The sequence below is a fragment of the Spathaspora passalidarum genome (genome assembly GCF_000223485.1).
Source record: "Spathaspora passalidarum NRRL Y-27907 unplaced genomic scaffold SPAPAscaffold_2, whole genome shotgun sequence".
NCBI lineage: Eukaryota > Fungi > Ascomycota > Pichiomycetes > Serinales > Debaryomycetaceae > Spathaspora > Spathaspora passalidarum.
This window is the reverse complement of record NW_006767426.1, coordinates 1,317,384-1,341,252: the sequence shown is the minus strand read 5'-3', so window position 1 is coordinate 1,341,252 and position 23,869 is coordinate 1,317,384. Positions and strand designations below refer to the sequence as shown.

The following is a 23,869-nucleotide window of genomic DNA, read 5'->3' as shown; positions in this document are numbered from 1 at the left end:
CTATATTTTTTTCGTGCTGCCAAATCTTGGTCTACATAGGTCGGATCGAAGTCGTGTGAATTGCCAAGAACTTCAAATCGGCAGCACCACTAGCTGAAATATTCTAGAAGAATCTTAAAGAAACCTGGTACTACCTGCCAAACACACGAAAACAGTCTAATCAAACATCAACCAGTGGCTTCATCATTGCTTTTCCATCCTTTCCGAATACCGATTAAACTACAATATTACAATTGTATTTGCCATGTACACGACCAATTCCCTTTGTAGCAGAAAATATTACAACAGATGGCAAACCTAATATATACACGAAAGAGTTTCAAAGTCCCTCTTGGATACATTGACTTCTAAACAGTAAATGTCCAATATCTTATCAGTTTTTAATCCACCTCCCTCAAGGGATTTATCAGATGCAGAACTAGGAAAAGCATGTCTTCCCTGCACGGCCATCCAATCATTTGTCGCTATGGCAGGTGGGGCATATTTGAATTCACCAAATCAGTTCAAGGATAAGGCCGGGAAAATCGATTTCGTTAAACATCCATTATGGTGGCAAAGATCAGTGAGAGGTGCAGGGATTGTATTGTTTGGGTTTGGAGCCTACCGAGCTGGAGAAGTTATTCAAATCTTATTAGAAGATAGATTTGAATAAAGTGTTGGTGCCATCAATGCAGATACATGCATAGAATGTCGAATATAGGGTTTAAATTATTTTTTTAAATCCTTGTTTGTATATAGTTATGATCTTTTAAAGGTGTGATATAGTGCTTACATCTTGGTCACTAGATGATATATCTTGTATATAGGTCAAAATAGACAATCGGAATCAATAGAATATTGAATTTTCATGCTTAAATTATTATTAGAACGAATTTCATTGTAAGGAATTCTAGAAGATAACTATCAGGCAACATGGAAATTACCAGACAATATAAACCTGTAATTATGCCCTGTTTTAGGTGCACTATGGTTAGTACGCAATATTACACAAAATGAAAAACATTCAGATATGGAACATAAAGTACACCTAGTGTTCAACGAGAACCAAAAAAAGGCTTGGCTTTAGTATATATCGATCAAATAATGTTAAAAAAAATAGCATCTGATATTGTGAAGACCAATATTACACTAGGTGCAGGCGAAGCATATTTAGTAACAATGACGTGATTTGAAGGCCCAGATTTGAAAAATAGGATGTGACATGGGATTAGCGCCTAACAGATAGCCATGCTTCGAACTGCCCAACGTGGATCTTGGATTAGAAGCTGTGCTTCTTGATTTTATTGTTGACGTGAAGACGGTAAAAATTACAAACCATATTGTTCTTTTTTTTGGGTATTTTAATAACGGAAAACTTTTCCACCTTTAGATGGTAAGAATAAGCGAAGAATTGTAATCAAAGCTAGTAATTATACCAATATTATAATTAGAAGAAAACCCAACCCATTGTAATTAAATGAAGTACACGTATTTGCAATGACAAGAGAAGATAAATTTTTCACTGCATGCGATATCCAAGAACAAAATAAAAAGCTTCACCACTCTAAAGATCCCCCATAAGGTGGCTTAGTCCCTGCATGGGTAGTACATATGATTTAGCCGACATACTTGCAGTATTTTATCAAAACTTAAAGAATACCAACAATATACTCGAATAATATTAGAACACGAAAAATCATTGCTAAAAAAATATTTCAGCATGAAGATCCATAAAATATTACCGCCCCACAAGCACACAAAAGAGCAATGTTGGCAGTTAGTTAATTGAAATGAGGGTTGCAATCACAGAACTGGAAAATAAGTCCAATTACAGAGGCTATATCCGTTGTAATAAATCAACATCATCAACCAGCTATTCACCAACAAACGGACACAACCATTTGATTAAGGTGATAAATCTTCACTTCAAAGAATCAAATTAGCAGCAGTTGCATACACTTTAATCGTTTAATCGATAATCTAATCTGGTTGAGATTCTATTTAGCAAGGTAAATAGACTAGATCTATTGTGATTTTGTGGTATCAGGAAACTACCTTCTTATTCAACTTCATTGCTTCACTATTTGTTCGAACATAATGACGAAAATTAAACTTTCGCCAAGTAAGACAGCAGCTGTACATTAATCATCCATTTTCTGATACAAAATCCTTAAAAGATCACTTTTCACATGTCCAATTAAACCTCCTGCAGGCAAATTTGTGGAGATTATGGGGGAAATAAAATCTCTTACGATGTTCGAACCAAAACAAACTTCTCCCCGTAATTGAAATTGTGGCCTTACATTAGTGTCTCTGGTCCTTTAAAATACGGACATGGAAAGAAGCAAAAGCAAGTGCTCCCTAACTAAGAAGCGATAGCCAAGGAATTAGTTTACGCCATCAAATGGCAAATAGATAATGCGCCCATTATACTTGGAAATAAAGTTTGTTGTGGTACAGGATAAGGTTATTTGTGGTTCCGATTTTGGATTTTAACTTATCGAGTCGGAGGGAAAAATTGATCACCAATGCAACATTCAAAGATGATTATGAGTGAAGTGGACAAGAGTTTTTATCTGAGTTGTATAAAATGGAGATATTTGTTCTCTAAGCAAGATATTGAGTTCAAATCCCAAAAGAAACTATCATGTGAGAATAAACTAGGAGTTTATTAGGTTTAGTATTTGTTTTCTAACATTTCCTGTAATATTTGCGTGTTCCAACTAATAGGAATAAACCTAAAATCTCCTGGAAAAGTGGGGAGCTCAATTTTTCCAATGTTTGTGTTTCTGCCAATAGAACTTCAAGTATATGATGCAGATAGGCTCTTGTCCATGCTGAAACTCCAGAATATTTCTGCAAATTAGTGTACAGAACAATGCCCCCATACCGCGGGAAAACTTTCCTTCTGTCGTGTTTTCTTTTTTGAGTTAAACGAAACAAGTATTAAAGGGCCTGAGCACATAACCATGCATAAACTGCAAATAACCAAAAAATAAAAATAAAAAACAATGAAACACCACATTGATTAATAATAAGGTTTTCGCATCGGTCATAAGTTAGTTCTAGCTGTGGAACGATGTTTTCATTGCAAGCACATTGTGTAAAACACGAAGTACTAGCGCTTAAAAGTAAGGTACAGCATAAATTCAATTATCAATAATTTTGCAACATATGAGATATCCCTTTGATCATAATATATTAGGGTTAGAAGTTAAAGTTGTTAGGTTGTCTGGGTCGCGGCTAGCAATGAGGGATGAATGCAGCCTTGGCTCGTGGTTAATTGAATGTTTGACATAAATCGTAACATTTTACTCATAACCTGGCCCGTAGAGTAAAGTTCTTCAAAGAATTTTCTTCTAAGGAATAGCCACAAATTATATCACTGCTTTCTCACTTAGTCCCGGGCAAATTAGACACTTGCCAGTTGTAGCCTCGATTGAATAGTTTGTTTTTAAACTTCCGGATGACAGGCTATCTACTGTAACATAAAGCCATCACGCAAACTACCACCATCACTATTAACATTACTAACCCGCCTTGACTGCATATGAACACCTTCGATTCCGTAACCATCATATCACGTCATTAACCAAAAGTACCAAACCTGCGGAGTTATTATCTACCTATACCATTTGAGAAGGTGATTTAAATTATGAAACAGGTCAACTATTGCATAGGTTTTTGTTAAAAGCCAGGGCAATCTTTATCATGGCGTTAAAATTCTGTCAATGTTCGCTTTGTTCAGCTTGGCAAATCTATTGATATCTTAAAAAGGAGAAATTAAAATTAAAACTCCTTTTTTCAATTCAGCGAGAAAAATGTGCTTCTGGCCTTTAAACTTTTAAATTAAACTATTTGAATTTTTTTTTTTTTGCGAACTGAATAAAATTAAATATTTTTTTGACTAGATCTATGCCCCCTCCTCTAAATAAAAAATATATTATGCATATTTGGATAGATTCGAGTCACAGCAATTATTGCCGCCTTTCTGCAAAAGAGACTGAGAACTTCACAAAACCTATTTTACAAATTGAAGCACAGAGTCATTAATGCTCCCTGCAGGTCCAATTGGGAAAGAAATGCCTTTATTAAATAAATAGCCACCTCATAAGCTGGGATCTAATAATTTTATAGTGTGAAACTATAGATTTTATTCGGACACTATCATCGAAAATAAAAGGTGGAAAAGAAAAAACAATAATAATAATATTTTAAAAAAAAAAAAATAGAATTAAGCTTCTGTGAGAGGAAGAAAACTGTGAAGTGCAATAAAATAATTTATTTTTTTGTTTTCAGTTTGCAGATACAAAATCTTTCCCGTTAGAAAAGATTTCAACTTTATATAAAAGCCAGTTAAGTTTTCAGTTAAGCACAATAATTCTAACAACCTATATTTCTAATCAAATTTTCCTCCTTCAATAGCAACTATCAATTATCAACTTCCAGCTCCCTCACAACTCCCATAAGTCCAATATTTAGAAAAACCTACCTTTCTTTCGTTCAGCATCCTGCTCTTTAAAAGTTTGGTGCCTCAAAAAATAATATATTTATATTTTTTTATTTTTTTTTGGTTCAGTTGTGAAATCCTAGATCGCGCAATAGAAAGGTGACCGATATCTTGCTTAAATCATTTAGTTATAGTCTTTTTTTGAAAGATTATATTTATTCAATAATTGGTAGGTAATACTCATAGTTGTCACTCCCAAGATCAGAAGTACCAAAAATATTAACCCTCATATCCGATACCAGTTTTGTTACACTTCACCCTTGATATATTAGCCTTAGATATTGTACCACGAATTAAAGCGTTAGCTTAGCATAATTTTTTGACACTATTTCAGAGGTTTAGTGCTATATCTATTACGAATTACTAATTAGTTACAATCTTGACCCAAAGAAAGTTATAAATTTGCCCGTACGCCTGCATTAATAACATTTTTTTAATGACAGTTAGTTAAATCTAGCGATTCTATTATGACTATGGATCAACAGTACCTAGAGTCTTCTTTAGATCTACAAATTAATCCTCAACTACTGATGCAGCAGTCGAGAGGGCACCTGACTCCTAATCAAGATTTTAACCAACAGCGTACTAACACACCAAAGAATATCCAAGCGCATTCTTTAGTGAATAATACACCCACACAACAAACTCCTGAGCCCGACCCCTCAGAGGAGCAACACCAACAACAACAGCAACAGCTACAAAACTCACAGCGACATACACCGGACCAAACTGGGTCACAAAAGAGACAAGAACAAGTGCACCAGCAGCCACAACCAGTGCAGATGCAGACACCGATGTTTGGGCATCCACCTACATCAATGCTGTTCAAAAATGATTTTGATTTGCCGGCTCCAAATCCTAGCACCTTAACAGCATTTCTGGAAAATCAGTATAGGCAACAGAAGCAACCGTTCCAAATGCAACCTCGAATTGGATTGTCGCATCAACCACTGGTTCCGCCACCACCCGTCCCGCCACCTTATTCTGCTCCCCATATACACAATAGTGGGTATTATCAACTTTCAAATGGGTTTCTGCAACCACCTATTCTGGTTCCATATGGTGGAATCCAAAAACCTTTGTATAATTTAGAGTATGATGATCCAAATGAAAATCCACTAAGTTATAATACAGATCGTGGATTAGTCGTACCAATACCGCCATTACATATACAACAACAACTAGTGAATAGTCTGGATCCGATTAAACAAGATATTAATAGAATTGAAAATCTACAAAATGGGAGCTCAAGAATAATCACTCAAGATATGGATGGTCACCAAATATTACAATCGAATTGCTCTCGTTGCAAGAAAAAGTTTGAAGAACCACTAATAGTGCCTAAAACTAAAGGTGAGTCTGGTACTCGCTTTTTAGCCGAGGCCAAGACTTTCAAATTATGTCAACATTGTCGTGATTTACAAAGACAGAGATCAAGAAGATGGCAAAAGAAAACCAAAGATAAAAAGGGTGTTTGTCGTCGTTGTGGATCGGAGATACCAATTGAAGAACAAAAATTTGTATTATGTCCTTCTTGTAGACATAATTTAAGAGCACGAAAAGCAAATCGTGCAGCACAGGGCAGATGCGTGCATTGCTCTGGTCCATTAGATTCTTCTATCCTAACTAATGATGATACTTTGGTATCAGCTACTTCTTCCAAGAGCTCAACATCAAGTGAAGGTTCCAAAGATGGAGAGCGTGGACGAATGGGCAACTATAAAGTTTGTAAAAGATGTCGTGAAAATGACAAAATAAGAAGAACCAATTTGGAGAAGATGGGTAATTGCAACCGTTGTGCTAAAGCTTTAGATCCTGAAGATTTTGGTAAACATAAAGTTTGTGCTAAATGCAGATCCAGAAAAAGGAAGGGTTCTACCTCTGCCAGTTCTCCCACGTCCTCAACAATTGCAAATAGTCCAATCCTTAATAACATTGGTAATACCTTAATGAATTCTATTCCTCATACTATAGCAGTAGCTGGAATGTTGCCTCAAGAACAATCCGGTATGACAATTCTTCCTCCTGGTACTGCTAATGCTTCATATCCTGAAATGGGAGGTGGCCAATATGGTGTACCGTTTCAACATCCACATTACTCACAGCAACAATATGTTCCTGTTCAACTGTATGGACCACAAGGGCAACTGCATCCCTTTGGACTCAATCAACCAGGAAAACCACTTCAATACATGCCAATGAATCAACAGCAGCAGCAACAACAACAATCTTATTCTTCAGACTTCCACAATTATTCAAGTAATAATCCAAATTAATTTTGGACATGTAAAGGGGACCGGTAGTTTTTACTGGCATTCAAAATGGGTTAATTTGTAAAATTATCAGTATATGTTTATTTCTTTTAGGTAAATTTTAATTAAGATCACGGTTTTTTTTTTTAAATTACACAAACAAAATGCATTCCGAAGTATCCATATAAAGGGATTAGTAACCGGTTCATATTAAGAGCAAGCAAAAAAATATTACAGTATTAGTTCGAATGAAGTCCAAGCAGCTGTCTATGTTGATTTCCAGTGTTTGAAACAAACCGAGGAGAAACTCTATTGTCCAAACTTGAACTTGCTTTAAGAATATTATTTTTTCGCAGTCTGTCCCCCTTTTTTTGTGATTGTAATCTTACAGAAGGGCGCATTATTATTAAAGTCAATTTATGCACGATCCTATAATTGTATAAAAAAAAATATCCTTCAAAAAATAATAAGTACAATGCTTCTCGGGAGAACACGTCGATAAAGCATAGAAACGCCCGGAACGACTTCGGGATATAAGTCCGTTTCACCGTGCTCATACTGTATAAATTTTAAAAAGACATGAAAGATTTCAAAATCTGATCCCGCTAAATCTATGTAGAGAAACTAATTAGGTCAAAAAGAGCCCAAAATGACATTTTAATGCCACGTCTCTGACCGGATCAGAGTCCAGCCAATCATATTCGCTTATTTGGTTTCAAAATGAATATGTTCTAGCTAAAACTAATTATCTACTGTATATTCCTTTAAATGTTGAAACTAGGTAAAAACAACACCTAAAAAACTACACAGGAGGTGTTAAACATCAACATATAGATCACTACGTGGGTTAATATAAGAGAATATCCGTTGGATTACCCGGATGTGTAATAATATTTTTATTTTCTATTGCCACTAACCAATATAGAAACATCATAAAAGAAACTTTTCAATAAATATTTAACCAGACTGTATAAAAGTTTCCCATTTACCTTTGTTCTTTCAATTGCTTCAAAATATTATATAATGCATGCACTACTCGAATTCTAGCCTTCATTATATTTGATAGGCTAGAACAACCACGCTACCAACAGTATTAATATCAAACTAGTTACAGCCAATAAGATTCTGCAAGATTCCATTTCATCTTGAAAGAGTGGAAATTCAGGCTTCTTTGATAGATTTGTGATTCCATAGCAGCGTGTTTTGCTATTTAAGAACACTTCCTTTAATTTATCACAATGGATCGTATTCCAACCACGTTCTTATCATGACTAACCATTTCGATACGCCAGCACCCAGTTGATATAGAAACGATATGAGACTATTCCCTTTCAATTTTATAAGGTTGGCTGATTTAATGAACTCAATCTGTGTATAAAATGGACTGAAAAGGGCGACAGGCCCGGTTGAGTGTATTTTTGATGTTATGACAACAATCTTTAAGATAGGAGATCATGGTGGAGATCAATTCCTGTTGAAGCAAATGTGATTCCTAAAATAGTATTAGTTGAGTCTAATTTTGTGGCTATCTGTTTTTAAGTTAATTTAGGAGATCATAAAAATGGGGCGTGTGAAATCACAATCTAGTCATGACTTTTCTGCAAACAATTATTGCCTCAAATTGGATCGGGTGACTTTTTTGATACCTTGAAGCTTAGAATATCCCTGTTTGTTCAAACTAGAACATAGTTTGAGCCCAAAGTTATGTTTCCCACATCAGGCACTTTCATCGTGGATCAGGCTCAGGATTAAGAACTAATTCACAATCTTATGATCTTTTAATCCTGTGTTCAGAGCCATCACGCGAGTCCGAATACTCCTTGCTCCAATGATACAGTTATTTTCTACCAATCGATATAATTAATACAAATTCACATCTATCAAGTCAATATTCCGAAAAGATTTCGAGTTGCTGAAGATTTGGGACAATGGGTACCTACCTAGGATGAATTTGATGCTCCATGTTCTATGAAGTAATGTTCTATCAACTAGAGATGATTATGCCAAATACTTTGACAAAGTTCTCTCTAGAACCTTGGGAGTTGTGGTTGAAGCATGGTATAATTATTTGATTTCTATTACAGAGAGCTCGGGTCGTTTTTTTTTTTGCAAAAATATGACAAATGATTCAGAATAAAACAAGATGATGAGGAAAGTCTGCATTATTGAGTGTCAATCATAGAACTGAGAACGGCGATAACCACATTTCGAATTCCTTGAAACTATTGAATGCGTGTATGAATATCCAAGGCCATTAAACAATCCTCAGTTATTGCAATGCGTTAGAATTTGTGGAATATTGTATGCTTTGGGGGTTAAATCGATCTACATTATTTTTTACCCTCAAAACCAACCAAGAGCAACACTAATTATATTATATTGTTCCAAAATGAAATTAAACAAAAATGGCTAGTTGTTCAACGAGGTAAGTTGCACTAATTTGAAACAGAAATTAGTAAAAATTTACCAATAAATGGAATTGAATTGAATAAATTAGATTCAAAGTATGGAATCTCTACTGGGCATGCTTCATCGAGTTTATTATAGTGGTTAGAATCGACAAGGAAATGATATATTTGAAAATAGACTTCATCCACTTTTCTTGGCACATTGCACGTTACAGTTTCGAAAATTAATAAAGCATACAATGAAACCAACAAATATTGGATTGGAATCTAGATTCTTTGGTTGGATAATGCGGTTCGCGCCCTGGTTTGTTTTTGTAACCCAAACTAACGGATTATAGTCAAGCTTTTAGACCTACGATAACATTATATACACAAAATAATTATGAAAGAACCAGAATGTTGAAACGAAAGTTTTAAGTTAAGTCCGGTGGAGCCGTAGGTGTTCTGGAATCATAATGAAATGAAATTAATACTTGGAATAGTAATATAGTTCGTGACTATAATAATGTCACAAAATTCGAGGCTGGAATCCTCTCCCCCCCCCCCTATATCGAGATGAGAATTATTCGTATAATAATAAACAAGTTTGACGAGATTGAAATTCACAAAAAAGTTAACACTTGCGTGTATGTAATGGACAATCGACAAGAGAAACGATAGGTCATGAAGAACCATTTCATTCTTTTGAACTAACTTGATAGAACTATTATGGCCTTTACAATCTATATATTGCCCTCCCCCCTTTTTTAACAACCATTATTGTGATTTTTATTCCGTCTACACGAAGGCAATTTCCAAGCAAATAAAGAAATAAGATATCCATGCCACAAAAATTCCAGTTTTGCAAGTATAACCCTTAAGAAAAGGACATCTTGGAACTTTGGCTCAATTTAGCTTGATGGTGCTTAGCTTACGAGTTTTTACAGTTGACTACACTTTTGTTCCGTTAATTTAAATTGATTATATTCTACTCCTTTCTTAATCATCATTAAATTTCCGTTAATTATGTCTTTGCTTGATCTCACACTGTATACTTTAGTTAGAGGTACCTGAAATTTCTTTTAGCCTCTTTTAATTTTTTTTTTTAGTTTGCTTTGCGGATTTTTATTTACCACCATGTTTACATTTGACTTTTTTTTCTTTCCCCTACTCCAGACAACACCACTTAATTCAAAGGTATCAGTCATTCCTTCAATAAGCCAAAGAAACATATACCATTATCACGACCTCGAACTAAATAAATCCAGCTACTCGTTTCTACCTATCTTAAAGTCATTGGTTCTATATTAAAACTGAAATTTGGATCAATCAACAATCACATTTACCTCCTCCCTTGATAACAGAATCTGAACATTTGCATTTCTCACCAACAAAGATGATGAATTGGAATAATTCATCGGATACCTCTTTAGGATCCTCCAAAGATAAAGATTTACCACCTGTTCCTGTCTTTTCATCAGTCACTGGATCAACAAAACTAGATGCTACTGACGATTCTTCCGAACTATTACAAGCTAAAACGTTAAAAAGAAAAAATTTTAAAAAGCTTTCCTTAGATGCATCTCCAAGTAAAGATAATGCTCGTGTTATAGATGACGATTCAATGATAAGAACGCCCATTTCATTAAGGCAAAGAAGACAAAGACCCGCGCCCATGCTCAAGTTAGCGTCATCTTCAGAATCTACCACTGCATCTCCACCTCCTGCTATAGCAATCGCACAAAGATCTCCTATAACTGGTTTAATTATTAGCCAAGCGTTAACCAGAAACAATAGCATGCCTGATTCTTCTGTTGAATTGAATATTAATAAAAGTAATAGAAATGTTGATCCTGACCAAGAAACTTCAGCCGATATAATTATAAATCAAATTTCTAATTTGGATCTTAACAATAAGAAACAAGGTCTGGTTACACGCAAAAGGCAAACAGTTATATCCTCCATTTCTCCTACCAAGTCAACATCTTCATCACCCTTGGAGCCAAGACCGGCATCATTTGCAACTGCGCTCAATACCATAGAGGATCAATCACCTATTGCCACCACTGGATCGTTTGAATTAAACACAAAAGATCTAGTGACATTAAAATCATTGGGATCAGGCCATTCAGGAACAGTTACCAAAGTACTTCATGTCCCAACTGAGAAAATCATGGCTAAGAAAATCATTCATATTGATCTGAAGAGTGTAATTCAACGACAGATAATTCGTGAATTACGTATATTGCATGAATGTCACTCACCATTTATTATTGATTTTTACGGTGCATTCCTTAACACCAATAACACAATAGTCATTTGTATGGAATATTGTAATTGCGGGTCTTTAGATAAGATATTACCATTATGTGAAAACAAACAGTTCCCCTTGATAGTATTAAAAAAATTGGCGTTTGCTATTCTTTCAGGGTTGAGTTATCTATATACAACGCATAAGATTCTTCATCGAGATATTAAACCAAATAATGTTTTAATGACACACAAGGGTGAGTTCAAACTATGTGATTTTGGTGTATCTCGAGAATTGACAAACTCCATGGCTATGGCCGACACATTTGTTGGTACATCAACATATATGTCTCCCGAGAGAATACAAGGATTGAATTATGGCATCAAATCTGATGTATGGTCCATGGGTCTAATGTTGATAGAATTAGCCAGTGGAATACCAATATGGACAGATGATGATGATGACGAGGACAAAGAAGGGGAGGAAAATGGAAACTTTGAAACTCGAGGACCTGAAGGTATCTTGGATTTATTACAAAGAATCGTCAATGAACCTGCTCCGACATTGTCAAACAAGATTAATCCTGTAACCAAAACTAAATATGATGGGAAATTATGTCAATTCATAGATTTATGTTTAATTAAAGATGATAAGAGTAGGGGATCACCTTGGCAATTATTGGAAGACAAGAATGGATTCTTACAGGGAGTTTCTGAAGGTGTTTATGATAAGGAACATAAATCCTGGGCCAAAAAAATACGGAAGTTAAGCAAAGAAAAGAATGAACAGGAAAAATAGTAATCACGATATAATGTGTATATATAATATCAATATATAACGAGTTTATAAATTAGTCATATCATCACTAACTGCTTTCGATATTTCTACCCCTTGAACCTTTTGGTTGTAACTTGTACTAGGTTGTAATCTTCTTGTACTTCTAATTTCATCAGTAGCATATCCAGGAATCTTGATATTCCAATTACGTTCTAAATGCAATTGAACATCTTTGGCATCGATACTATCAACTTTTCTATGCTTGGCCAATCTACATGCAAAACTAGTAACAGAATGAATGAACTCATCAGCAAGATCTAACAATAGTTCTTCAACATTACCATCAATATTCGTTTTCCCATCACCTTCATCTACTCCCATGGTGCTTACTAAATCAGTCAACTTACGTTTCTTCAATACTCGACCACTTCCCTTTTCCATGGCACTTGCACTTCCATCGGCAAGTTCAAATGTGGGCAACTTCATTATTGCAGGTGAATCCAAAAGAATACTTAAGGTGTTAGCAGCACCACCAGTCAATGTCGGCCTAGTGTCTGCATTAGAATTGAAAGTGACTATAGTGGGTGGTTTAACATCAACGGAACCCGAGATAGGTATCGATGGTACCGCAGGTTTTATTATACCTTGAAGACTAAACAACCCACCTGACCCACTGGAGGTACTGGATCCGCCTGGAGATGTCACTGATTTTGATCGCGCCTTCAGAGGTGTTTGCTGTCCTTTTGATTCTGAAGAAGGTGGCACTGTAGTTGGTTGAGTTGGACCGGAAGGTCCCATCGTTGGTGCTGGGGCTGAATTTGGAACTACTGGAGTTGCTACACCACCTGGAGCCGACGATGTAACAGCCAGTGGGCCAGCACTTAGAGGAGTAGCAGTAGGGACCAGAACTGGTGCTGATATAGATGGGTGACCCTGTTGTTGCGGTCCGGCTCTTTGTGGCATCTGCTGTTGTTGATGAAGGTGTGATTGCGGGGTAAGTGAAGTTTGTCTATTAGTAACTCCTTGTGGAGGCATAGGTTGAGGTTGTTGTTGAGGAGTAGGTATTGATTGTGGTTGGTAAGATGGTGTTGGGACCAGAGATGGAATACTTGATTGCAGAGGAACTTGTTGTATTACACGCTTAGCCTGCATTTGAGGAGTTTGTCTCATTGGTAGTGGAGTGCCAGCTTGTGATTGCATTTGACCAGCCATCATTTGTGCATTTTGAATGTTTCTTTGTTGCTGTTGCATAAACTGTTGCTGTTGTTGTTGCTGCTGTTGTTGTTGTTGTTGTTGTTGTTGTTGTTGTTGTTGTTGTTGTTGTTGCATTTGAGGAGGCATCTGACGTTGTTGAAGAGGTGGAGATTGGTTACCCATTCTTGCAGGTGTAGGAGCTCCTTGACCAGCGGCAGCTTGAGCAGCAGCGTTCTGTTTAGATTGAACTAGCAACTGGTTTCGAATATAAACACCGACTTTTTGAAACTGTTGGAACTTACCTTTCCACTCGACTATTTCTTTATCAATAGCAGCAACTTGTGCAGGAGTAACATTACCTTTCTTACTATTTTCCAATAGTTGTATTCTTTTCTGAACTTCAGCTAACTTTTGTCTAACTTGATTCAACCGTTCTACAGTTATATTGTTGGGACTGATACTAGGCATTGACTGTCCAGATCCGCTCGAAGACATAGGAGTACCTGCACTGACCGATTGTCTAATCTGGTTTGGCATCTGTTGGTTTTGTACAGGCGGTGATTGTTGAGGCATAAAAGGAGAGTGTCTCATTTGTGTTCCAACTGGAGTAGGCGCTTGTTTTTGTTGCATCAATGGTGATTGTCTCATATTTGCGTTTGGAGAAGGCATAACTGGGGTATTTCCTTGAAGCATTTGCATGTGAGGGGATGTTTGTGACGATTGAGGTTGTTGCTGTTGTTGTTGATTAAATGAATTGGTTCGCTGTTGAGCAGCAGCCAAAGCTTGTGCTTGTGCTTGCACTGCTTGAATTTGTTGTTGGTGTGATGGATCATTCAAAGGGTTTTGCTGCTGCGGTTGTGGTGGACGTTGAAGTTGTTGTTGTTGTTGTTGTTGTTGCTGCTGCTGCTGCTGCTGCTGCTGCTGTTGTTGTTGTCTTGCTTTCTGTTGATTCTGATAGTTTACCAATATTTTACGGATACCATCAGCTCGAACGAAATGCTGTTGTCTCTCGCTTTCAGTAGCGGCAGTTTTTGCCAGTGCCAATTCTGATTTTAATGCTTGGATTAGATGAGCAAGTTGATTAGCATTGATATTCACTTGTCGAGGACCATTGACACTACCACCCTGTTGTGGTTGTCCTTGACGATTCTGTGGTTGATTGTTGTTTCCACCACCAATGTTTTGGTTTGACATACCTTGATTACTATTCATGATTGTTGTTTTCTATAAAAATGAAAATGACCAAAGTAAACACACAATAAAATTAATAAATAAACTATGGTTCAATATAACCTTGGAATGTTACTTAGGATACTATTAACACGATTTTGATTATTAATTATGCTGGTTGTATATCTTTGCTAAAATATTGTACATGAATGTAAGTGTAAACTTTGTGCTAATTTTGTTCAAACCACTTGACAAAAAAATTCAAACGCACGTGATGGTTTACACGTGATTATACCAGATCTGTGGTTGCCAAAAGTAACATAGCAGTTTCAATGCATAGTTTTACAAAGATCTATCTAATACTACTACCTATAAGATGTTTAATTCTTTTTTTTTTGTTTAACAAAAAAACACAAACCATATATCTATGCAAGTTTATATTAAAAATTAAATATTGTAAATAAAGAAAACTGATAATGCTGATATCAAGAAAGACCATGAAAATAGGATATTAGACGCGGAAGAAGTATTCTTTTCTTCTTCTTGTACCAATTCGGAACCAGCTTCTTGACCATCGGTTTGGAAATTGTCGTCAGAAATAATCTCAATATTTTGTTCGTCAGTGTATACTGCTTGGGCAACAGATATCTGCTTACCTTCTAGATCAAAATACACGTACATTCTCCTTAGGATGTTATCACCTACAATAGATAAGCTATTGCTCTCGTCAACATCTATACCCAAAGTACATGTGTTAGTACCCGCTGACCTTATCATTTCAGTCATAGGTATATCTATTGGCTGACCATTGAAGTTGAGTCTAAGAAGCGTGGTAGCTGGAATATTACAGTCAATAATATATTGGTTCTTGTCTTTCAGGAATGTTGCTCCTACTTGCTTAGCAATTGAATCCACAACATCCTTGGAAAATCTTGAGTATGTGCATCCTGTGTCCAAGAGTGCACTGGGTCCTTTGCTGACAGCAGTGGTTGGCAGGTTTGTCCCATTAGCTATTTGTATACTGCTGATGGGTATTCTAAGTCTTTGAAGTGAGCTGGGAGGATTGACAATGTCTAAAGTGGTCAAGTTTCCTGAATATTTTGCGTGATCTATAGCTCCAAATAAGATAGCACCATATCTCGCTTCGTTGGAATTCATGTATACTGAATACAGGGTTCTGTTGATTAATCCTAGATTTTTCATTTTGAGTGGTAGGTTTTCATAAGATTTGTCATACTTAGTGTTGGTGGATACTGCTTCTGGAAGTCCAATGCCTAACACTCCGATTTTCGATGATGTCTCCTCAGCGACGGCAAATGATAAATTTGAAATTGGGTTTCCACCTATGGTAATATCATCGTATCCCCAGAACCCTTTTGTTGTGACTCCATCTATATACCCAATACTAAATGGATTTGTATCATTCCTTGTAAATGTAGCTGAATTCAAATAGTCAAAAGCACCATTATCAGTACAAACTCTCGTAGCTTTAAGATTTAATGCAGTTAATATTGAATCAAAAAAACCAGTTTTCTGCTCTTTGGATTGCTCGTTGCTTACACAACTGACATTGCTGGACATGACCCACAAGTCTGATGATCCGGTATCAAGAATCACTCGTACGGGATCTCTGTTTGATCCTATTCTTAATATTGTGGTGTATACACTGTATTCGCTCAGTACAGGTACTCTGAACTCGTCTCTTTTTCTTAAATATGGATGTGGTAGTATGATTTCATCACGACGATGAACTTCTATATCTAGCTTTAATGGTGATGTTAGTACTATTGCTAACAAATAATATAATATAAGTAATTGATAAAACATAGTTGTTGGTATACTTCGTTTACTGAAAAAACCCCACCGGATAACAGGGGATCATCAGATCTATATATCATCATCATCACTCTTGTAAAAAGAAACCCATCGGGTAAAACTGTGTGATCATTGTTATATTTTTCGCAACTGGCTAAAATTGCGTTCACCTTTTTTTTTTTTTTGCTCATGCAAGATGCAGCACACATTACGTCGGGGAGTTCTTCCAGCACGGAAAAATGGGAAAAAAATATTTGTAAACAATACAAAATAATAATCGGATGACCTGATGGGGTCATAAGATATGACTGAGGCTAAGCTACGTCATTTTTTTATTATGGCATATTATCAGATCTGAGTGTTGGATTTTATTAACAGATCAAGATTTGAGGTTGATATTGGGGTAGTTGGCAATATTAGTGAAAAATACGAGCGAAAGCAAGTGTTTGAAATTTCATTGCTCATTTCATTTGCGACATGATTGCAGATGATAATTGCAGTTGATCTTTTCATTAACAAAATTAAATTATATTAAAACATTATACATTATAGAATATTAAAAGTAATTATTAAAAACGGACCCCCCCCCCCCCACTAAAATCTATCATATTTACACTTTGTCGGAAACAACGTCTTCAGTAGCTTCTTGTTTCTCGGCTGGAGCAGCAGAAGCAGCAGCAGCAGCAGCAGCGGCCTTCTCTTCGGCTAACTTCTTGAAAAATGCAGCATAACCATACTTACTCTTTGCTCTTAATCTAGGACCAAAGTAAGAGAAGATGAATGGAACAGGAACCATGGCCAAGGCAATGAACGCAAACAAACTACTGGCCCAACCAATACCCAAGTTTTCATAACATTGCACAGTAAATAATGGGAAAACAGAAGCCAATAAATATCTCAACAAATTATTAGCAGCAATTGCAGATGCAACATTCATTGGTGGGAATGACATGGAGAAATACAACACAACAGCAAGGAAAACTAAGATCAACCCAAACCCAAATGGAATACCAGCAGCTACTGGGGCCATATAATGGATGGAAGGCTTTGCAGTCCAACCAAGCCAGAAAAGGGAGATTGGGAGGAAAACTGATCCAATTTGAGCCACCAAAAGTTTAGTTTCTGGAGCATCCCAAACAATATTACCATTTTCATCACGCTTACCACGAGTTCCATCGGGGTTCTTTGGGAAGTAATAGACCTTATCAAGGACAACGTAAAATGCAATACCTAAAATAAGACCGATACCAACACTGATAAAAGTAAGACCGGAAACACCTAAATCCATATGGTAAACACCTCTAAAGATAACTGGGAATGCTTCAAAGAATGCGAAAAGCACAGCAAAGATAAAAGAAACATAAACAGAAAAGAAGAAGACAATTGGCTCCTTGAATAACAATTGAATTGGTCTTAATAAATCGAAAAAGATAACTCTTTTGATGAATGCCGAATTGATCTTTGGTGCATTAACCTTCATTCCTCTCTTGATAGCTCTGTTTTTCAAAATCACTGGTTTATAAGTTTCTGGAGACAAAATAACAAATGGCCAAACAAAACCGAAAAACATCAATAAAACCCATGAAGCAGCCCATTGCCAGTTCTTATGTTCACCAGCAAATCCACCAATGACTGGACCTAATACAGGACCCAAAAATGGACATAAACAAAACAACGCAATGGCAAATGATTGTTCTGCAGGTTCTTTTGACCAAATATCAGAAATTGTACCACCACCCATGGCCATAGCAGGACTAGCAAAATAACCACAAAAGAATCTCAACACCAAGATAGTTCCCATATTCTTGGCAAGACCAACACCCATAGTGAATAACATGGCAATAGGTAAGGAAAGAATATAAATCCATCTTCTTCCAAAAACTTCAGATAATGGAGCAGCAATTGCAGGGCCAAGTGCTAACCCAATCAAGTAAAAGGTTAACCCAGCAAGGGATAACTCTTGAGATGCACCAAATCTGATCATAATTTCAGGAACACCACCAGTATACATTGATGAACCAAGTGAACAACAAAGACACATGAATGCAACAGTGTAAGTAACCATCCATTTCTTCCATGCTGGCCAGTTATGAGGATTATCTTTATCTTGGGCATCATCATAATCCAATTCCTTAACGTCCCAGATTTTTTCGTGGTCACTAACAACATGTTCGAGAACTGGGTATTGATCAGCAACTTCTTCGAAAGCAGCTTCTTCAATAGATTTATGGGATGAGATTCTTTCAAGGGTATACTTTCTATTCAATTCATTTTCATCGTATTCAGGAGAATATTCCTCAACTTGGTGAATAAGCGAGTCGTCATCTTCAGACAGGTTATTCTTGGTAGTGTCATCATTGTGTGAATGGGAATCAGGAGCATGGGTGGTTTTAACTTTTGGAGTTTGGATTTTTTCATTCACTGGTTCGATAGTATGAACGTCATCATTTTCATCATCAGCAACTTGTTCCACAGTATGAATGGATGTTTGTTCTTCTTGCTCGATTTGTGATTGACGGTTTTCAATAGTTGGATGTGGTAACTCAATTGTCGCTTGATCAATAGATTCCAGTTCACTTAAACCTTCATCGGCAGTAACATATGCAGATGAGGTTGTGGAAAAAGATTCCCTGGTAGACAGCTGTTCCTTATTGGAACCACCAACAGCTTGTCTTAATTTATCCTCTTCCTCTTGAGAGGTACCAAAAATACCCATATTCTATTATATAGCAATTGAATGATTTACAAATAATCAAAAACAAAAACAAAAACGACCATCGGCTCGTCAATGAGGGAATTCCAAGTAATATTTATACGAAAGATTGTGTGATACTCTCCGGAGATAAACGCCAAATATGACACAAAACCATCAGAAAAATGAGACCTGTCAACGAAAGTGAGGCTTTGGTAATTTCACAAATCCGATGAGATGTGATTTACTTTGTCCTCCTGCACAGAACCAGGATTACCAATACAACCACCGTTTAAACAATAGGTCACGTGTAAACTGCCACGCCGTGTACTATAATTGTTAGTTTTTGTTACCAGTTGCATTAGTTGAGCCGAGGTTAAACCATTGTCAAAGCCCGTCTTCGCATTTCTTTTAATTTTATAGAGGAATCGGTGTTAATATCGCAGCAAACTACTGTCATTTCGGAAGATTTATAGATCTGATTATGTAAGCGGGTATTATAATATTAGGCAACTTTATACTATATCTTTTTCATACATTGATAGAATTCTTTTAGTTTTTTTTAGCGAATTTTCTTGAATATCCCTTAATTTTTTTCTTAGTTGCTAATACAGCCCCTTTTTAAATCCGTCACCTGCATAAATCTTTAGTAATCGTGCTCGGAGTCGGCTTTATCAACCGATGTTTCCATCAAAGATTACTAATTCTCTGTTATCAATTGTAGTATAACATCCATCAACTGTTTCTCCGGCGTCGCCGCTAATGCCGAGGCCAAATACTGTTTCTTTTCAATGGTAAGGGCCACGTTGATTTTAGGGACGTAAACTAGTTCCATCATAATACATTGTCAGTTTGTGACTACGTCATAAATGTATTTTTGTTATGTAAGATTAATCTAATTTGATTTAATAACCACTACTTCAATTGGAAAGATCAAAGTACAATTTCAAAGTTTACATGAGTGAATCAACTATCTTTTGGTTTGGGAGACCCCAGATCCCAGTAAAGTGTGCTTGTGGTTAAATTTGAAGAAAATGCATATGAAGTTTCACAGGCAGCAATTTGCAGCCGTCAACACGAGTGAATTGCAGAATTATGTTTATGCAGTCTTGCATATTTAAATGCTAGCTACATAGACCTACATTAGCTAGCAGACGTATATCACAATTACTTCAAAATCTCATACCTGATTTATTTATACCAATGCTTTTCTACTCGATAGTGAAATCTCCATAGAATATAACATGGTGCAACCTGCAATATTATAACTCGTCTATGCTTAGTAATTCAGAAATTATTGGCTCAACATTGGTATTCATTTCGAAAATCAGACAATTTACTGCATGTATTTGGGACTGGTTCGTCAAAAAAAAAACGAGCTAGCTAGCCTTCCTTCTCGGATCTCGAAAATATCATCCCACATTATGTACAACAAATACCAAAGATACCAAGCAGCACATCAAAATGTTTCACTTTTCTAAACAGGATTGAGTACTAAACGTTGAAAACTTAGAAGTGGATCACATTTCACATTGACTAGCAATGGAATGATATATTTCTGAGCATACTCTTGCAGTTTGAATACTGCAGTTGTAACTACCAGTTGGCAATCCATTGATCTATTACATAAATATTAAATAAGCCTCTTTAAGGAACAACCAAATTATAATGTTGTTAATCTTCTAATAGGTTAGATAATCTGGTTTTACAAACGACTTATTAGATTTCTTAATTGGTGGTGTACGACAAAAGTGGATCTTTGTTAGAAATACCAGTATAACCATCAAGAGTAAACGAGCGAGCCAAACAATGTCAATATGAATAGTAAAAACACAAGCTGACCAATAGATTAGAAGTCAAATAATTGAGGTTATTCAACTACTAACCAATTGAACTACATTTACACTTCTTGCCAGATTATAGCCAAGCAACTACATAATGGTCAATGGTAATCTACCCTTGTTCATTGTTAGTGTTGCAAGAAAAAGTAAAAAAGCAAAAGTTTGGAAATTTCTAGACGGACTATAAAACATGTCACAAATTCTCTACAAAACAAGTCGCATTTACTTGTTTTAATAGATATTATGAAGAACCCTTGAATAAGTTTTCTATTCAACTATAATTGTACTTAAATATTTATGTTCTATACAAATCTAATTAGTTTTGTGTTTCTGTTCCCCATAGTTATTCCACCCATAATAAGTCTTTGCTCTAATATACCCAAATGAAAAGTTGCACCCAAATACAACTACAATAAACCCAACCATCATCAAGAAGAACTTTATCCCAAGCGGCTCAATCAAGGAATTAGCAACCATGGCCACAGTCTCTGCGGTAATTTTAGACAAGTTTCCACCACCATTGAATGGGTCCTGATTCATACATCGCTCATACATGGCACATTTCTTTTCGAGAAGTGGGACAATAGTGTCTGGATGGCATCTATTTTCAATGTATGCTCGTCTGCAGGTTTCTATTGAGGTGAGGATTGTTGTTGATTGTTGATTTAACCGGTATGTTATATCTCTCTTGATGGAAAGTGTAAGTCCTCGAATTAAGTGGATCAAGTACAATGATGCAAGGAAGTTGAGAAGAAGTTGTAGGTAGGACGATAACATATATGGGATACGTTCCAGAGGAGAAATGTTGGATTTCCAAGGAACTGGAAGGGCTAGTTTATGGGGATGTGCTTGTTGTAGTTGTAACTGGTGTTGCTGGTGAGTCAATTTCTCTAGTGACAGTTGATGTGTCTCGTGGTTAGCCGGTTTGGGCGGATTGAAATAGTAATGATTATGTAAATGAACAGTAGTTGGAGTTGGACTGGAGAATGTTTTTCTCATCATATATGATTGATTCATACCATTATTGTAAAACGTGGAATGGCTGGGATTGTTAAAATGACCTGAAGTGTCTCCCTTAGCTAAAAATGTGTTTATATCAGAAACAGGAGAATATGAGCTGATATTTCGGCCTATCGCGCTTGTACTAGCACTATTACCAAAAAGATCCGGTTTATCCACTTTAGTCATTTGACTAGTATTGAATTCGTAATCGACTGTTTCCAGTTTAGTTTCTGTTGGAGAAGAACCTGGTGGCGCCATTAATAGTAGTTGTGGTTTTACAGCAAGTTTCGCGCCTAACATAGTTGGTGATAGTAATGAAGATATAAAACTGGTATCTTCTTCTTCTTCTTCTTCTTCTTCTACTTCATCATCATGTTGGTCTTTTGGTTCTACATGCTCTGGTATTACTTCTGATCGTTCTTGAATCGTAGTATCCAACATAGTTATATCCTCAGTATCGTCTATATCCATTCGATCATCCTCTACATCATAGTGGGTAAGTATTGACTGCTGTTGATTGTTGTTATCATTCAACGAAAGCGACTGTAGTAAAGATCCATCAATGTCATGATGGAGTGGTTGCGTATGAAATAGGGAAGCCATGGATGATTTGCCCTTTGATTAAATCAACTTTGTTTTTGTTGTAAATTTATTTTTGTCTTCTCGTTTTGATCTCATGAAAAATTAAATTTTGAAGAGATGACCTTAATCTACAACACCACAGAATAAGCAAGTGCAATCATGGGATCTAAAAAGAAAAAGGCTGATAAGAAGAAAGACTTTGTTAAACCAAAGCTCAAGGTTGGTAAAACTGCAGCTAAACCTGATAATTATACTGATACATCATTCATTGCAAAGACAATTTCCTTGCCTAATCAATCTATCGCAAAAGTAACCTCTGGAACTGGTAGTACAAACAAATCAGATATTGACTTATCACACCACTTATCCTTAACAAAACATCATTCTTCAACTACTAGAAAAGAAGTTTTGATTTATATCCAACAACATTTACCCTCCAACCCTTCAACGTATTCAGAAATCTTAAAAACAGTTATACCTTTAATCCTTGATGAATCACAACAAGTAAGAACAGCATTGATAGATTTACTTAAGTCCATAGGAGACAAACAGCCAGGATTATTGGATTTACATTTACGTTCAATAATCTTGTTTATACTATCTGCAATGACACATATACAACCAAGCATAAGACATAGTTCCACCAAGTTTTTGAATATATTAGTTGACAATTGTATAAATTCCCTTGTTGGATCATACTTTATCAAAATTTTAAAACTGTTTTTCTCACTTATGGGATGGACTTTGGTCAATGACAAGAAGCAAGTGTCTATCGCTATAACAACTACATCGATTGAAGGATCTTCCAAGAAAGCTAGAATCGGACATTTGCAAGTGTTGCGTAATTTACTCCAAAAATCCTTGTTCCAAGAAGAAACTTTAGACATTGATATTGAAAACATCATATCGATCCACCCCCAATCTTATAGATATATCATTCCAGCTACACCTAACCCGTTCGCATCCTTGAAGTTATTCGTTAATGAAATGCCAAAACAGAAAGGCGATGTATCACTCGGTGAAGATTCATATACTGTTAATGATTTAGATTCCATATCCACCGAAGATTTGCATACAAGAAGGAAGATCGTTGTTGATGTATTTAAACCACCAATGGTTAAACATTTGAATAACTTGATAAAAGAAGGTGGGGATGTGGGAAGAGAAGCAAATTCCTGTTTATTGTTGTTAGAAGATTTGTCTAAAGCCGCATAATTAATCAATCATCAGTAATTCTTATTTCATACTAGGTAGTGTATATATATTTGACTATTACGAGAATAACACGCGCTACCATATAATATTCAGGAATGTCTGAAGGTGTATTTGTGTGTATTGGGGAAATCAAGTTAATAAATGGTAAAATGATTTCCTTGCTGAAAAAGAATAAACTTTATGGAATCTAAACAGAGAAATT

General features: G+C 36.0%; 8 protein-coding genes across 8 annotated transcripts; 4 read left to right on the top strand and 4 right to left on the bottom strand. All coding sequences in view use genetic code 12, as the record gives it.

Moving 5' to 3' along the window:
• Positions 1–135: 135 nt before the first annotated feature.
• SPAPADRAFT_59702 (uncharacterized protein) lies at positions 136–3,764 on the top strand (the record flags this gene model as incomplete). Its single annotated transcript, XM_007373806.1, has 1 exon — positions 136–3,764. The coding sequence occupies one exon, from the start codon at positions 359–361 to the stop codon at positions 650–652; it is 294 nt and encodes a 97-aa protein (XP_007373868.1).
• Positions 3,765–5,283: 1,519 nt separating this feature from the next.
• WOR3 (Wor3p) lies at positions 5,284–6,803 on the top strand (the record flags this gene model as incomplete). Its single annotated transcript, XM_007373805.1, has 1 exon — positions 5,284–6,803. One exon carries the CDS (start codon positions 5,284–5,286, stop codon positions 6,763–6,765), a length of 1,482 nt encoding a protein of 493 aa, XP_007373867.1.
• A 3,721-nt stretch (positions 6,804–10,524) lies between these two features.
• HST7 (mitogen-activated protein kinase kinase) lies at positions 10,525–12,177 on the top strand (the record flags this gene model as incomplete). Its single annotated transcript, XM_007373804.1, has 2 exons — positions 10,525–10,811; positions 10,902–12,177. 2 exons carry the CDS (start codon positions 10,525–10,527, stop codon positions 12,175–12,177), a joined length of 1,563 nt encoding a protein of 520 aa, XP_007373866.1.
• SPAPADRAFT_59700 (uncharacterized protein) lies at positions 11,326–13,323 on the bottom strand (the record flags this gene model as incomplete). Its single annotated transcript, XM_007373803.1, has 1 exon — positions 11,326–13,323. The coding sequence occupies one exon, from the start codon at positions 13,306–13,308 to the stop codon at positions 12,223–12,225; it is 1,086 nt and encodes a 361-aa protein (XP_007373865.1).
• A 1,644-nt stretch (positions 13,324–14,967) lies between these two features.
• SPAPADRAFT_65435 (pepsin-like aspartic protease) lies at positions 14,968–16,347 on the bottom strand (the record flags this gene model as incomplete). The annotated part of the gene is made up of 1 exon (XM_007373802.1): positions 14,968–16,347. The coding sequence occupies one exon, from the start codon at positions 16,345–16,347 to the stop codon at positions 14,968–14,970; it is 1,380 nt and encodes a 459-aa protein (XP_007373864.1).
• A 598-nt stretch (positions 16,348–16,945) lies between these two features.
• On the bottom strand, positions 16,946–18,475 carry TPO4 (Tpo4p; the record flags this gene model as incomplete). Its single annotated transcript, XM_007373801.1, has 1 exon — positions 16,946–18,475. A coding segment is annotated over one exon (1,530 nt), but the record flags the coding sequence as incomplete, so codon positions are not given.
• Positions 18,476–21,113: 2,638 nt separating this feature from the next.
• On the bottom strand, positions 21,114–22,483 carry SPAPADRAFT_59697 (uncharacterized protein; the record flags this gene model as incomplete). The annotated part of the gene is made up of 1 exon (XM_007373800.1): positions 21,114–22,483. One exon carries the CDS (start codon positions 22,471–22,473, stop codon positions 21,181–21,183), a length of 1,293 nt encoding a protein of 430 aa, XP_007373862.1.
• Positions 22,484–22,611: 128 nt separating this feature from the next.
• On the top strand, positions 22,612–23,667 carry SPAPADRAFT_54434 (uncharacterized protein; the record flags this gene model as incomplete). The annotated part of the gene is made up of 1 exon (XM_007373799.1): positions 22,612–23,667. The coding sequence occupies one exon, from the start codon at positions 22,612–22,614 to the stop codon at positions 23,665–23,667; it is 1,056 nt and encodes a 351-aa protein (XP_007373861.1).
• Positions 23,668–23,869: the final 202 nt, after the last annotated feature.